Raw genomic sequence first — 15,998 nt, 5'->3', positions numbered from 1 at the left:
TCAGCCATTGGAATGGGCTGCCCAGGGAGGTGGTTGAGGCACCATCCCTGGAGGTGTTCAAAAGACGGGTTGATGAAGTGCTGGGAGGTATGGTTTAGTGATGGTGATGCTTCTTGTTTGTTGTGTGGGTGTCTATTTTTGTCAGTTAGGTTGACAGTTGGACAAGATGATCTTTAAGGTCCCTTCCAACCTAGAAGATTCTGTGATTCTGTGATACTTTAGACATGCGAACATAAAATTTCACTGAATTTTTAGAGTTGAAAGGGACCATAGAGATCATCCAGTCCAACTCCCCTGCTGAAGCAGGATTGCCCAGAGCTTGTCAGAGCATGTTACTCAGGAGCATCCAGGCGGGTCTTGAAAATCTCCAAGGAAGGGGACTCCACACCCTCCCTGGGCAGCCTGTTCCAGGGCTCTGCCACCCTCACCGTGAAGAAGTTCTTCCTCATATTCAAGTGGAACCTCTTCTGTTCCAACTTGTGCCCGTTGCCCCTTGTCCTCTCACTGGCAACTACAGAAAAGAGTCTGGTTCTCTCCTCGCTCAGCCCTCCCTTGAGATATTGTAGGCATTAATAAGGTCTCCCCTCAGCCTTCTCTTCTCCAGACTAAAGAGTCCCAGCTCTCTCAGTCTCTCCTAATAAGGGAGATGCTCCAGTCCTTGAATCATCTTTGTAGCCCTTCGCTGGACTCTTTCCAGTAGTTCCCTGTCCCTCTTGAACTGGGGAGCCCAGAACTGGACACAGTATTCCAGTTGTGGCCTCCCCAGTGCAGAGCAGAGGGGCAGAATGACCTCCCTTGACCTGCTGGCCACACTCTTCCCTCTGCAGCCCGGGATTCCGTTGGCCCTCCTGGCCACAAGAGCACACTGCTTGCTCATTGTCATTTTGTTGTCCACCAGGACCCCCAGATCCTTTTCTTCAGAGCTCGTCTCCAGCAGGTCCATGCCTAACCTGTATCGATGCCTAACATTCTTCTTCCCCAGGTGCAGGATCCTGCCCTTTTCCTTGTTGAACCTCATGAGGTTCTTCCTTGCCCAGTTCTGAAAGCTCTTATGGAATAACTGCTGTCTATTACCATGCTGCTCTTTGAGTCCCACGTAGCCCACACCTCCCCACCTCCTCCCTCAGTTCAGTGACGATAAAAGAGAGATGGTCCTCTCCTAAAGGGTCACTGATGTAATGTGCCTGAAGACATCAACAGGCTACAAACAGGAGAGTCTTTCCTCCCCAGCCTCCCACCAGATGGCACTCACTGGGCTCCTTCAGCCGCAGCTGGATGGCAGGACTGTCGCTCTTGTCTCGTTTTATGCCCAGCACTTCCCTCTCCCACTCCCTTTCCCTCGTCTCCTCTTCGATCTGCCTCTCGGCCTGGGTGCAGATCCTCAGCAGCCGCAGGCACAGGATCTGGTGGAGCCGCATGAAGATGTACCAGTTGCTGTTCACGTAGAAGAGATTGTAGACCTCATCCATGCCCCGCAGCTTCTGGGCCGTCGTGTTGTTGAACATCAGCTTGGTTTTAGGAGGACTGCCCCCAACGCCGTTGTGCTTTTTCGCAGCCCCCGTAGCTTCGTCCACGTCCATTTCCTCTTCTTCCTCCTCTTCCACATCCGAGAGTTCACCTCGCTGAGCAAACAGCAGGTCTGGAATGAAGTGATACATGATCTGCTTGATTTTGTACTTGTCCTCTTTCTGGATTCCCGTCTGCCGCTTCACGTGGTGGATGATGAGAGAGGCAGCATCTTCCAGGATCTGCTTGTCTTCATAGGCTAGCGATAGGTGTGGGCCTGTGGGGACTCCAGCGTTGTCTTCTGAAGCCTGCTCTTGCCTCTACAAATGAGAAACACAGCAAAAAATTAGTCCCAAACACCTCCCTTCGGCCAAGATCCTTTCAGAAAGCTCTGCGGGTGGCGCAGAGCTCCTCTCTCATCGAGCGGCAAGGAACAGGAACTGAAACTGAGCTTGAAAACTACATAAGCTTGAGGGAAGGAAACTATTGGTGGCCTCCTTACCTCATCGTAGATGCTTTCAATCTCATTGAGGAGACTCTTTGACCTCAGGACCTTGGTATCATTCTGCTTGAAGTTGATGCCCTGGTGGTCCAAGGATTTCAGGTAATACTTCTCATTCTGCTCTCGCCAGACTTTATTAAATCCTCTCTGGGCTTCTCGCCACTCTTCCTCTTTCATCTTTAACCTTGGAGCAAGAAAACGAGGGTGAGCTAAGAGGTCTACCCTGAGCATATCAAGAAAACCTAGGTCCACAGTTCCTGCCAGCGTTGAAAAGAGCTGAACTCCTTATGAAATGGGCTTAAATGAAAGCTGTCCCACAGAATTTCACTGAATTTCACTGAATTTCTAGAGTTGGAAGGGACCATAGAGATCATCTAGTCCAACTCCCCTGCTGAAGCAGGATTGCCTAGAGCTAGAGCATGTTACTCAGGAGCATCCAGGTGGGTCTTGAAAATCACCGAAGAAGGGGACTCCACAACCTCCCTGGGCAGCCTGTTCCAGGGCTCTGCCACCCTCACCGTGTAGAAGTTTCTCCTCAATGAATGGAGCCAGGAACCTGAGCTTCTTGGGAATGGTCTCCTGAACCTCGGAGCACCAGCTCCTTATGGATCTCCTCAAGCTTCAAGGAGCTGGAGCACCCACCCCCTCTTTCTTGACCAAGGAAGGGGATGTTGGCAACAGTCACCGGCCTGGGAATGTGAGGGTAACATGACCACCGCAATCTGAGCCCACATACAGATTTGGAAAGGGATCAAATGTAGCCCTGCACCAATCCACACAATAGTTTCCTCATCTTACACACGATGCTGATGCCGGGGAAGAAATAAGGTTTAAGAGGAGAAAAGAAAAAGCTCTCCATCCCACCAGCTGAGCTGGTTAGGGTTTTTTTGTTTCACAAGGGGAATTCCCTCGTTCTGGGTGATTATTATGAAATACAGCAGCCGACCAGAACATAAAATGCACTTCTTAAATTACAGCCTCCTTGAGGTCACACCCCTTAGGGGCAGAAATTAGCTACTTTTAGATAAATCTGGCTCAAATATGGTGTGTTATTTCGGCAGAGCCCCCGGGGCAGGGTGCTAAGGGAATTTTCACTGAATTTCACTGAATTTCAGAGTTGGAAGGGACCATAGAGATCATCCAGTCCAACTCCCCTGCTGAAGCAGGATTGCCTAGAGCTAGAGCATGTTACTCAGGACTGCATCCAGGCAGGTCTTGAAAATCTCCAAGGAAGGGGACTCCACACCCTCCCTGGGCAGCCTGTTCCAGGGCTCTGTCACCCTCACCGTGAAGAAGTTTCTCCTCATATTTGAGTGGAACCTCTTCTGTTCCAACTTGTGCCCGTTGCCCCTCGTCCTCTCACTGGGAACCACTGAAAAGAGTCTGGTTCCCTCCTCCTTCAACCCTCCCTTGAGATACTTGTAGGCATTGATAAGGTCTCCCCTCAGCCTTCTCTTCTCCAGACTAAAGAGTCCCAGCTGACAGAAGTCAGTACCTTTTCAGTACGATGGGAACAGCCACGGAGGGGTTCTTCCGAAGCCCATCGATGATGTCGGCTGCTTTGTCAGCATATATCCTCTGGAGAGCCTTGCGGTGGATCACCTCCGAGGTGCCCCCCAGGGTGTTGTCCAGCCGGAATTTGGCCTGCTCCTCGGCCGACAAGCGCGAGAGTTTCTTTTGGATTGCCTCGAGGACGCGGATGGTTGCCAGGTTGGTCTCCAAGACAACATCCAGCTGAAGGCGAACGGTGCATTAGCCATCGGTGAATAGATAAAAAACATGATACTTCACAGAGGCTAACATTTAAGTGACACGAAACAAGAAGCCGTGCATGTTTAACAACATGTTCTCAAGCAGCCGTTTCCACGTTCGGCTGCTCTAAAATAATCCAATTATATTTCATCTGCCACCTAGATAATACTGCGCAAGAATTTAAAGGCTACCAGAACGCTACTGTTAGGAAATTACATTTTCCACCTGGGAACAGAACACAATTGACAGTTACTCTACAAAAGGACGTGCTGAATCTGAGCGGATTCAGGTAATTGCCAAGCTAACTTCCATTTCAAGTCAAGATGTCAATCATTTAACATCCCGAACGTATCGCTTTTCAGATTATTACAGGGGAACGCGTGTTTCTCCTGTGCTACGTGGGCAGCAAGAACAGAAAAGACACATCGATTATACGCTGGCCATTGAGCAATTTCATCTGGAGCAGCGTGAGTGAGGAGCTCTGCACAGAAAGCCAGGGGCAGTAGCTTGGAGCGAGAAGCGTTTCCGCAACCGCTGCTTCTTGTATTAAGAGAACACAAGCTTTTATGCAAAGAAACAGATGACAGACACGCGATAAAAACAGATTTGGAGAAGCAGGATTAAAGGTATAATTATATCAAGATCATTAACTGTTCATAGAAGCTTTCCAAGACATGAATCAAGGAAAAACAATTTACCTCGAAACGTTCATCCTCGCACCTGTAGATGTGCTCTTCGTATTGCGTCTTCTTGGAGCTCACGAATGTGGAGTCTTCGGACCAGGATGGGAAGGAGACCCAGGTGTCGTTCAAAACCTTGGAGGGAGAGATGGGGGAGACAAGAGTCACACTCAGCCTTCTAAGGGGCTCCACTCAGCTGGCTCTGAGCCTGGTCTTCTGATGGGAGGATCTAATTCCCCAGTTGGAAAAACCCGTGTGTCCCATCAGAAGCCCAGACACCACCCAGCATCCACAAGAGAACCCCAAAGAGCCAGAACCAAAACATCCAGGCAGTCTGAAAAATTTATTAGCTGGGAGAAAAAAAAAAAACAAACTTGCATGGGAAGAGAAAAAGAAAGGTGAAAGGAGCTTTTCTGTTACTTTAGATCACACAATTGCAACCAGCTGGTTCCTCACGCCTGTGATTCACCATCACCAACACCGGGTGGTCATCACGTCAAACACGACCGTGGTTTCTACCTCCAAATAAGGCTCATTGGGAATATAAATCCATACCCCAGCAACACCTTTCCTGACAAAGCAGCTGAGGACCTGCAGCTTTCACCACCTCCAAAACCGGAACAGAACACTCAGAAAAACCTCAAAGAGGCCAAAGGCAAAGAAACAGGGATTTTGGCAGGCAGTCTTGAAAGTCAGGTCTAGTTTTTGAAAACCTGAAGCCTGAACAACTGAGTCGTTAGATTCTCACTGAAAGAAAAGTTCATAACTGCATCACACAAGACACTTTTGAGAGATATGTCAGGACTTACAGTAAAAAAAACCTTACAATTGGCTCTTGCCCAGGTTTTTTTCACTATCTTGCCATCGCTTCAGCTGGACGCCTATCACCACTGCTCACTGCATGATTTGGTCACCCACACTCATCCTCCTCATCACTCAAGGACACAAAAAACCAGCAATCTCCTTGCTGTTTGTTGCGGGTTTCACTGCTGTCACCCAGGGAAGGGATTTCTGGGGCTCCCCCCTCCTCCAGTGAACGCTCTTAACTGACATGTTAATTAACTGGCCTTCAGCTTGCTCACCTCCAAAACATTACCTTCCACACCAGTGAAGGAACAGGATCAGCCAGTACCATCCCCACTTAGATCGAAAGGTCATTACAGCACATTAACAACAACGTACATCTGATCCTGCAGCACTTTATCATAAGACCAGTGTTGACTCCTGACCAAGAAGGCTCCCCTGTAGGGAGCCCATTCCCTGAAGCAACGCACCGTTTCTCAAGACAACAGGTCTTTCTTCTGAGCATTTTGAGTAGAAAGAAAGGAGCAACACAACTATTTGGTTGGGGGGTTTTCTCCACCAACGCTTTATGCAACCTTTTCACCACCACTGGAGAAGAGCTGATGGCAACAGCCAAAGCCACGTGGCTATGGCATCTCCTAGCCAGCTTCCAGCACAACCCATTCCTAGACTGATGCCCTGCCCTGTGCAATAGCTGCTGGCCACCATCCCCATGTTTGCAGGAACACCTCAGGGTGTGCTCACCTCGGGCTCCGACACGTATATATGATCTCCAGCCAGGACGATAACGCCCACACACGCCTGGGTGCTGGATCAGAGCTAACCCAACCCCATGCCCAGCGCCAGTTTTGGGACACAACCCAGCTGAAAGAGAGCAGACATGCCCCAACACCCCCTGGAACCTCTTCAGCATAGAGCAGGGATTAAAAAATAAAAAAAATTCCCCATCCTGTTCTTCTGTTCCACTTGTCCTTGCTCTGTCCCTCTGAGAAGGCCGGGAGTAGAATCACAGAATGGTTTGGGTTGGAAGGGACCTTAGGGCTCATCCAGTTCCAACCCTGGGAAGGGACACTTCCCACCAGACCAGGTTGCTCCAAGCCCCCTCCAACCTGGCCTTGAACCCCTCAAGGGATGGGGCAGCCACAGCTTCTCTGGGCAACCTGGACCAGGCTCTCACCACCCTCACAGCAACAAATTTCTTTCTAATATCTCATCTAAATCTCCCCTCTTTCAGTTTAAAACCCTTCCCCGCCTTGTCCTATCACTCCAGTGATCAAAAGTCCTTCCCCAGCTTTCCTGGAGCCTTTTTAGGTACATCTCCCCTCTTTCAGTTTAAAATCCTTCCCTGCCTTGTCCTATCACTCCAGTGATCAAAGGCCTTCCCCAGCTTTCCTGGAGCCTTTTTACGTACTGAAAGGCCGCCATAATGTCTCCCCGGAGCCTCTTCTTCTCCAGGCTGAACAACCCAAACTCTCTCAGCCTGTCCTCACAGCAGAAGGACTCCAGCCCTCAGAGCATCTGTGTGGCCTCCTCTGGACCCCTTCCAACAGGTCACATTCCTCCTGCACTGAGCATCTTACCTCTTTACACAGCGGAGTCCGCCCCGTGCACTTGGGTTGCTGGTAGCTCTTGGGTAAGGCTCTGTAACTGGAGCCCAGTCTTTTACAGGAGGCATAGTCGATCTCCATGGCAATCCCCTCCGTAGCCCGTTCCTTCGGATACGTCTCCATGTGAACAGACTCTTTATACCCCAGAAAGTTTTTAAACCAAGTGAACAATTCTGGGAATTTCCTAAAAATGAAACGAAAAAAAAAAAAAAAAACACCCTATTTAAGTAGAAATCAAGCAAAAACTGTTGATAACAAAGTGTTGCAGGTGTCCTGGAGAGAATAAGCTAAGTTCATGCAGAATACAGCAATAAAACTAACGAGGTGGCTGGGAGGATGGATGGTGAGGTCCCATCTGGAGCAGTGTCCAGTTCTGGGCTCCCCAGTTCAAGAAGGACAGGGAACTGCTGGAGAGGGTACAGCAAAGGGCTACAAAGATCGTTAGGGGACTAGAACATCTCTCTGATGAGGAAAGGCTGAGGGACTTGAGTCTTTTTAGTCTGGAGAAGGCTGAGGGGGGATCTGATCAATGCCTGTAAATACTTAAAGGGTGGGGGCAAGAGGATGGGGCCAGTCTCTTTTCAGTGGTGCCTGGTGACAGGACAAGAGGTAATGGGCACAAACTTAAACATAGGAAGTCCCATCTAAACATGAGGAGGAAGTTCTTTGCTTTGAGGGTGGCAGAGCACTGGAAGAGGCTGCCCAGAGAGGTGGTGGAGTCTCCTTCTCTGGAGACATTCAAACCCCACCTGGACACGTTCCTGTGCAACCTGCTCTGGGTGGACCTGCTCTGGGAAGGGGTTTGGACTAGATGATCTCCAGAGGTCCCTTCCAACCCCATAGCAATCTGTGATTCTGTGATCTGTGAAACAGCGCTGAGATTTGGACTAGATGATCTTCAGAGGTCCCTTCCAACCCCATATCATTCTGTGATTCTGTGAAACAGCGCTGAGCTGCGTTGCTGAGGCTACAACCGATCGCTACAGATAGAGTGTGCCCCAGAAGATCCTCTGAACTATCAGTGTGGGGAGAGAGGACCCTCTCTGCTCAATCCCACTTCCCCAGAGCCTGACTGAATGAGAAGTTCGTTAACCAGGTGGTGGATTGATTGCTCTCTGGGTGCAACTAAGGTGCTTTAAGATTGCCCCCTCATTGCCAGGGACACACAGTACAGTCCCCACAAGGAAGAGCTTTCACTGCAGGGGCAGCACCCATTGCAGGGTCTCACCTGGGTCTCCCAAGCTCTCCCAGCAGTGAACCCAGGCCACATCCTTCCTTGATTGCCAACATTCTTAACCTTAAAACGGACCTTTGCTATCCAAAAAGCAGCAAGGAGAAACTGAAACTTGGACCGGGGCCGCGTCCCCCGACCACAGCGACCAGCACAATTGATGGAGAAGCCTTTGCCTGCAAGGCCCAAGTTCACCCACTTGCAGAGAAAAGTTTTCAGAAGAATTTATTAGTCTAAAATACCGCATCTGTTCAACTCCTCTTATCTCATGCAAAGCTCCAGCAACATGAGGAATTGAATCTGCTACTGAGGCTAATTGAATCACCGCTCATTTATTGCTTTTTCATTACATGACAGGAGATAATGTCCAACTCCAGAATAAGAAAACCGTATTATACCTTCTCCAATACAGCTATTCACCCTTATAGCTTGGAGCACAGACAGCAGATGGGAGAAATCCAGAATTTTTTGTCAAATATTTCACCTTTCCTAGCTAAAGGTAGCATCCTGCTGATGCCTGACTAATTCCAGTGGAGCTATGGAGAGAGTGGAAGCTCCTTGGGGCAGTTTCTTTGCACAGTAGCTAATGTAATGGGGTCCTGAACCCAATTTATGATGCTATTGCCTTCTCCCTTGGAACCAGGAACTCCATTCACAGGAAGAAGGAGCATTAATCTTGCTGCCCAAAGTTGACGAGAGGATTATCGGTTGGTTTTAGCTGATTAATACAGAGTTATTCTATACACTACTGGCAATTATGGAAGGCGTAATTCCTATTTAAACCACAGCATTCCTTAATTTTGGCTTCAGGACAGAATTCAGCTGCTTTGGGGAAATTTTAGTGAGTTTGTATCAGCACTCCTTTTTTTAACGTGACGTTTCCTATGTAATTAAGACAGTCGAGCTTTTCTCAAATTAAATAATTGGTGATTCTAGAGCAAGAGACTGCAGTAACAGGCTGCTAAATAATTCTGTTTGCTCTTCTGAAAAAGCAAGCAGTACCAGCACTGCTCTTGAATGCTGCCTGCCCGCCCAGATGTAGCTAGGAATTCCTCTCTCACCTCCTCTTGGATCAGGAACAGAAAAGGGCAGCGCGGAAGAGCATGAAGTTGGAAAGAAAACTGAAGCAAGGCCCTTACTGTTGTACTTCCACAAAAGAGAAATCTGAAAGCCTAAAGCATGTGGCACCTGCATAGTATTAGCCACTGAAAGGCTTCCAAGAACTACCAGTGTCTTGTTGCCACCCATAGAGCAGCATATGGCACCTCACCACGTACACGCATGATGCTCAGGCCAAGCTGGAGGGAAGAGGAGATCAGAGAACTGCCACAGAAGCAACTCACACAAACATTTAGCCAACAATTAAGTAGTGGCAGCCTCTCCAGGTAAAAGCTGAGCCAACCACCAGTGGAGCAGGTGGGCAGCACAGGGGTAATTCCATCTCTTTGTGGCCCAAAAAACCACCACCCAGCTCCTGGAGCGGCGTTCCTCCTCTGCACCATGCAACCACATGAGATGTATTTCCATGAACAAAGGGACCTGGGGGTCCTGGTGGACAACAGGATGCCCATGAGCCAGCAATGTGTCCCTATGGCCAAGAAGGCCAATGGCATCCTGGGGGGCATCAGGAAGAGTGTGAGCAGCAGGTGGAGGGAGGTCATCCTGCTCCTCTGCTCTGCCTTGGGGAAGCCCCATCTGGAGCACTGGGTCCAGTTCTGGGCTCCCCAGTTCCAGAAGGACAGGGAACTGCTGGAGAGGGGACAGCAGAGGGCTACAAAGATGATGAGGGGCCTGGAGCACCTCCTCTAAGAGGAAAGGCTGAGGGACTTGGGGATTTTTAGTCTGGAGAAGAGAAGGCTGAGGGGGGATCTGATCAACACCTATAAATACTTCAAGGGTGGGTGTCAGGAGGATGGGGCCAGGCTTTTTTCAGTGGTGCCCAGGGACAGGACAAGAGGTAACAGGCACCAACTTGAAGATAAGAAGTTCCACCTAAACATGAGGAGGAACTTTCCTTCGAGGGTGGCAGAGCCCTGGAAGAGGCTGCCCAGGGAGGTGGTGGAGTCTCTGACTCCGGAGACATTCCAATCCACCTGGACACGTTCCTGTGGGACCTGCTCTGGGTGGCCCTGCTTTGGCAGTGGGTTGGACTAGATGATCTCCAGAGGTCCCTTCCAACCCTGTATCATCCTGTGATATAAATGTTAGCGTTTCTCTCCTGGCTTTCCAACAGAAACAGCCCAAGCGGATTAAACTTCTCACCTCACGTAAGGAAACAGGCTCCACTTACCCCAAGAACGGAGAAACCAGCTGCACGAGCTCAGCCCTGGAAATCACCTCCTGGTTGAAAATAACCAGGCAGCGAAGGAAGTTTTCATACGCTTCTGTGCTACGCAGAGCTTTACGGACCTTAGAGAGAGGGGAAAAGAGGAACAGGGTTGCTGTCAGGGTGAGATCAAGCTGTGTGTGCTATTGCTGGCCAGGAGACCTGGGTTCAACGACTGCGCTTCCCACCGATGCACAGAGATTTTGCATGGAATGAGAAAGCAAATCTTTATGTGAGTTAAAAAGAGAGTAACTTGCTCCATACACAGGGCCAGACAAACAGATCCCCATGTGAACCATCTCCGTGCTGGGGATACCCTGCAGCATCAGTGCCCAGAGATGAAGAATGGAGTTGTAACAGTAGAATGAAATTCCTCAACCCCAACCCCAACCAGCTGGATTATGGAATGCTGGAATCGTGGACGTCAGTTGTAACTGCAGCACCACAAACCCACCCAAGCTGCCTTTAAACACCAGAAAATATTGCAAGGAGGAAGCAGGAGAGAGACCTGTGGCCTGGGTAACACCATTCCAGCCTCTGCCTGCCGGGGTTATCACAGAAGAGGCAGCTCCTGCATCCCACCATACAAAGAAACCCAAGGATTCATCCCGACACCAGTACTTTTCCCGGGAGAACAGTTAGCATCAACACATCAGAGGGAGATCTAGCACCAGTAAGATATTCGTCATTACAGTCATAATCCTACAGCAGGGATTTCTAGGTTTACTCCTGTTAACACCCACACACCCTCTGAGCAATACATTGGTTCCCAGTTACCACTAGCTGGTCCTACAGCGTGCTGCAAAACACACCGCGTCATCGGGGAGCAACCAAGACTTCCATCGACACATGAATATTACTTAAAAAACTTGTTTACATCCACTATCTACTCCCCTCTGAGCCATAAGGAAATGTATGGACATTGTAGGGAGGACTCCAAGGTACCACTTGGAAACATCCCACTTATCCTTCATTTGTTCTGCGTGGTAAAGTGGCAGCAGGTAACAACTGTGCAATTAATTAGATTCATCTCTCAGGGATAAAAAAAAAAACAAAAACAAAACAAAACAAACGCCGGCATCGACATGAATCAGCTGCTTTTGTAAACTGAGCTCCCCCACTGCAGGCAGCTGGTTGCAGATGGGTAAAGCAAGCTGTGCCAACGCGGTAAGACACGCCACGCACATCAGTGCTTGGACAGGGACTTCAGAAAGGCAAAAAAAATTTGCAGTGTGCCTTACAGGAAAAAAAAAAAAACCCAAACAAACCCCATTCCTGCTAAAGCAAGCTGTGCCAACGCGGTAAGACACGCCACGCACATCAGTGCTTGGACAGGGACTTCAGAAAGGCAAAAAAAATTTGCAGTGTGCCTTACAGGAGAAAAAAAAACCCAAACAAATCCCATTTCTCCAAAAAAAACCCTGCATCGGCAGCGGGTAAAAAGCTGAAGAGTGATCCTTTGGGGAAAAACCCACAAATATCCACATAAAAAATAGATCACCAGCCTTTTAAAAAAAATTCTATGAATCTGAGAGGTCGCATGCTACATAGAATCATAGAATTGTCCAGGCCGTGAGGGACTTCCAAAGGTCATCTAGTCTGACCTCCCCGCAGTCAGCAGGGACACCCCCAACTAGACCAGGTTGCCCAGGGCCTCATCGAGCCTCTCCTTGAATATCTCCAGGGAAGGGGCCTCAACCACCTCCCTGGGCAACCCCTTCCAGTGCTCCACCACCCTCACAGTGAAGAACCCTCTCCTCATCTCCAGTCTAAATCTGTTCCCCTCCAGCTTGAAGCCATTGCCCCTCGTCCTGTCACTGCAGGCCTTTCTAAACAGGTTCTCCCCAGCCTTCCTGTAGCTCCCTTCAGGTACTGGAAGGCTGCTATTAGGTCTCCCCGGAGCCTCCTCTTCTCCAGGCTGAACAACCCCAGCTCCCTCAGCCTGTCCTCGGAGCAGAGGTGCTCCATCCCCCTGATCATCCTTGTGGCCCTCCTCTGGACCCTCTCCATCAGGTCCATGTCCTTCTTATATTGAGGGCTCCAGACCTGCACACAATACTCCAGGTGAGGTCTCACCAGGGCAGAGTAAAGTGGCAGAATCCCCTCTCTGGACCTGCTGGCAACGCAGCTTTGGATGCAGCCCAGGATGGGATTGGCCTTCTGGGCTGCAGCTGCCCACTGCCTGCTCATGTCCAGCTTCTCCTCCACCAGCACCCCCAAGTCCCTTTCCTCAGGGAGGGCTGAGTCCCTTTCCTCATCTGAGGCTAAGCTGACAAATGTTATCAGGATGGTATATACACCATGTACCTCACTGCAATAAAAATCTGAATGTATATTCCCTAAGAATATAAATCACTGACACCAGATGGCTCTTCCTGAATCTCGTGTCTCACCTTCTCAAAGAAGAGGGATTCTGTCCCCACGCCGTGTTTGCTGGCTTCCGCCAAAGACTGGTCTTTTAAACCTAGCAGCTTCGGCTTCTTCTGTTAACAAAAGAAAAGAAAAAAACCCAAAAAAGGGCTGTTCAGCAGTGCAAATTGCCATATTTTGATTATCTTTCACACAAGTGCCTGACCCTACCGTTTGCTTTGAAATAAAAGAAAAGTGGCTTTTTTTGGAAGGAAACTTGCATGGAAGCGCGTGTCACAAGTTAATCTATTAAAGGTTAATCAGTAGCATAGCGCAGAACTCCAAATATTTTTAATACACTGTTGCATCCTTTTCTGTAACTAGTTGATTGAAACAGTCACTGCTTGTAGCGCATCTCATTTTTCTAACTAGTTTTCCAAACTACCAAAATAAATCTGTTTTTTTTTCTTATCACTCACCCAGTTCTTTTTAAGTCTCATACCCTCCTAAAATTAGTGTATTTCTTTTTCTTTCTCCAATTCCACTGCATTTATTTCCCCCACACCAGCATTGCCCTCAACACCCTCCAAAAAGCTGCCTCCAAAACGTGTTTTATTTTGCTGCCCTTTATTTGAAGAAGAGGAGAAAGTGCAGGAGGGGGAAGTAAATCACTGGATTTAAATGACACAATTACACATGCTAATGCTTTTCATCACAAAGCAAGATAAACCACCTTCAAAAAAAAAAAAAAAAAAAAAAAAAAAGAAGAGCAGGCACACTTGTCCCTAAAGCACAAACACTAAACCACCTGGCCACGAGACTGCTTTTATTACACTACAAAGCCTCGCTCTCTCAAAATGTGCATCATTTGCAAAGGGCAAAACTCTGCTGAGAGAATAATCATTCCTCATTGGATTATAAGGTTTATCATAGGAAAAAATGAGCAAACACGATTCCTCCGTGTCTGCTCCGAGTTGTGCTACAACAAAGCTTTCAGGAACACCTTTATCTTTCCCGCAGCTTATCTTTCCACGTGCCTCAGAAACATCACTAGGAATTTTGGATGAATTTTTTTTGTAACTTTACCGAGATTTTATTCACCAATCCGACCACCCCCAGGCATTCCACAGTGCCCAAATAAAATGCAGAAAATCTTATTTTTCCCAAGCCAGTAAAGTAACTATCATTACCCTCAGGGACAGATAACACCACCAGTTTTTGAAAATCACAGACTTGGGCTTAGAAAGGACTTCAAAAAGTTTCCTTAAAGGCAAAGCGTTAGTTTCCGTGTTCTCAAGCTGCAGCCCGTGCCACCAAAAAAATCACAGGGACTCGTAAAAAGCCTCCCTCTCTGCCCGTTTCACAGGGGGCAGGGGAAGGAGAAGCAAAGGCTCTTACCTTCACCGGAGGGGTAGCTCCAGTTCCCGAGTGCCGTCGGATCTGACAGCCATTCTGGTTGGGTCGTTGCTGTTTGTTGTTGAGCTGTGGCTTCTTCACCGTGCCACCATGGTCGTTTCTTACCGATTCCACCTTCTCCGCAGTTGTCTTACTCAACAGCTTATTTAGAGACAAACCCAGAAGACCATTAGAGCTGAGTTCTACACATCCAGGCAAAAAAAAAACAAACCCAAAACCGCCTGCTTCTCCTAGGTCTAGATGACCAATGTATTTTACTACAGTTATTGCAGTCTTAGAACAACCTTTTTAGGCAATGGGGTTGTATTTAAAAGACAGAAAATACAGTCCATCACCCTGACCCCTTTCCCACACTCAGGAAAAGATCACTCCAAAAAAACCACCCCAAGAAACAAAGAGGAAAAGTACATTTTTCTGAAGGCTGGCTAGATACCTCAAGAGCTTTCCCCTAGGTATTTCAGTTCCAGTCTATCTCCAAGGCCACTCACCACAGAGCTGTTGGCGTCGGGCAGGAACTGCCCAAACTCAGACAGCAGATCCTCCTGGTTCTTGAAGAGCCGAGCCACCTGCGCGTACACCTCCTGCTCCGTCAGAGCCGGTGTGTAGTTACCTCCTGCCTCCTTGGCGTTGCGCTGCTCTTTCTGTCATAGGAAAGGGGAGAAGCGTCAGAAGAAAGGATAGAATCATAGAATCATTCAGGTTGGAAGAGACCCTTGGGATCATCGAGTCCAACCATCTCCCCTACTCTACAAAGTCCTCCCCTACACCATGTCCCTCAGCACTGCATCTAAACGGGCCTTAAACACAGCCAGGGATGGGGACTCCACCCCCTCCCTGGGCAGCCTGTTCCAATGCCCGACCACTCTTTCGGTGAAAAATTCCTTCCTAATGTTCAGTCTAAACCTCCCCTGTTGGAGCTTGAAGCCGTTCCCTCTCGTTCTGTCACTAATTACCTGTGAGAAGAGACCAGCACCAACCTCTCTACAGTGTCCTTTCACGAAGTTGTAGAGAGTGATGAGGTCTCCCCTCAGCCTCCTCTTCCTCACACTAAACAGTCCCAACTCCCTCAGCTCTGCACTCGCTCCAGCCCCTCCAGATCTCTCTTGGATTGAGGTGCCCAAAACTGGACACAATACTCCAGGTGTGGCCTCACCAGTGCTGAGGTGCAGGGACTATTTGAGTGACAAAGGAAATCACGCTAAATGCCCTGGTGGCCATGGGCTAGCAGGACACTGATTTTATGAATGAGATAAATTTATGAATGAAGCAGAAGCCAAAGTGGAGGTGGACGAAGACACCACGTCATCAGTAAAAATGCTTCATGTGAGGAACCTCATGCTCTCGACCACTAAAGAGACCACAGAAAAGGAGTCTGATAACATCAACCCAGGTAGGAACCCATTGAAACAGTAGGTCCTAAATACATACTGCTATTGCAAATGGAAATATTTCTCCATTCATAAAAACTGAAGGGTTGTTTTTCTTTTTTTTCCACTTTTAACATAGTACTATGGGCATGTTGTCTCTTCCTGAACCATGCTCATGGAAAAAACGCCAAACAGGATTCTAAAAAGGCACTTCAGATGCTTTCAGGTAAAGATGATGGACAGAAATCTATTATTTCATGCTGCCGCGGGATCTCTTAATTGGCAAGAGCTCTCCTTAGCTTGCTGGCCAACGCTAATCCAGCAAAATCACAGAATGCCAGGGGTTGGAAGGGACCTCTGGAGATCATCTAGTCCAACCCCCTGCCAAAGCAGGGCCACCCAGAGCAGGTCCCACAGGAACGTGTCCAGGTGGGGTTTGAATGTCTCCAGAGAAGGAG

At 48.6% G+C, this 15,998-nt stretch overlaps 1 protein-coding gene across 1 annotated transcript in view; it reads right to left on the bottom strand.

Annotated features, from left to right (window-relative positions):
• The window catches only part of LOC106900050 (paired amphipathic helix protein Sin3a), a gene marked incomplete at its 5' end in the record, with an annotated part of 57,127 nt that overhangs the window by 8,746 nt on the left and 32,383 nt on the right, over nucleotides 1-15,998 (bottom strand). Inside the window, 7 exons of the mRNA XM_014962009.1 lie at nucleotides 1,253-1,826; nucleotides 2,009-2,192; nucleotides 3,504-3,742; nucleotides 4,459-4,575; nucleotides 6,825-7,035; nucleotides 10,373-10,491; nucleotides 12,802-12,891. Coding sequence (XP_014817495.1) covers nucleotides 1,253-1,826; nucleotides 2,009-2,192; nucleotides 3,504-3,742; nucleotides 4,459-4,575; nucleotides 6,825-7,035; nucleotides 10,373-10,491; nucleotides 12,802-12,891 — 1,534 coding nt within the window. The remainder of the gene's footprint in view (nucleotides 1-1,252; nucleotides 1,827-2,008; nucleotides 2,193-3,503; nucleotides 3,743-4,458; nucleotides 4,576-6,824; nucleotides 7,036-10,372; nucleotides 10,492-12,801; nucleotides 12,892-15,998) is intronic.

This window comes from Calidris pugnax, unplaced genomic scaffold (assembly GCF_001431845.1).
Source record: "Calidris pugnax isolate Ruff unplaced genomic scaffold, ASM143184v1 scaffold630, whole genome shotgun sequence".
NCBI classification, from domain to species: Eukaryota; Metazoa; Chordata; class Aves; order Charadriiformes; family Scolopacidae; genus Calidris; species Calidris pugnax.
The sequence above is the reverse complement of the archived record's forward strand: the minus strand, read 5'-3'. Positions and strand labels throughout refer to the sequence as shown.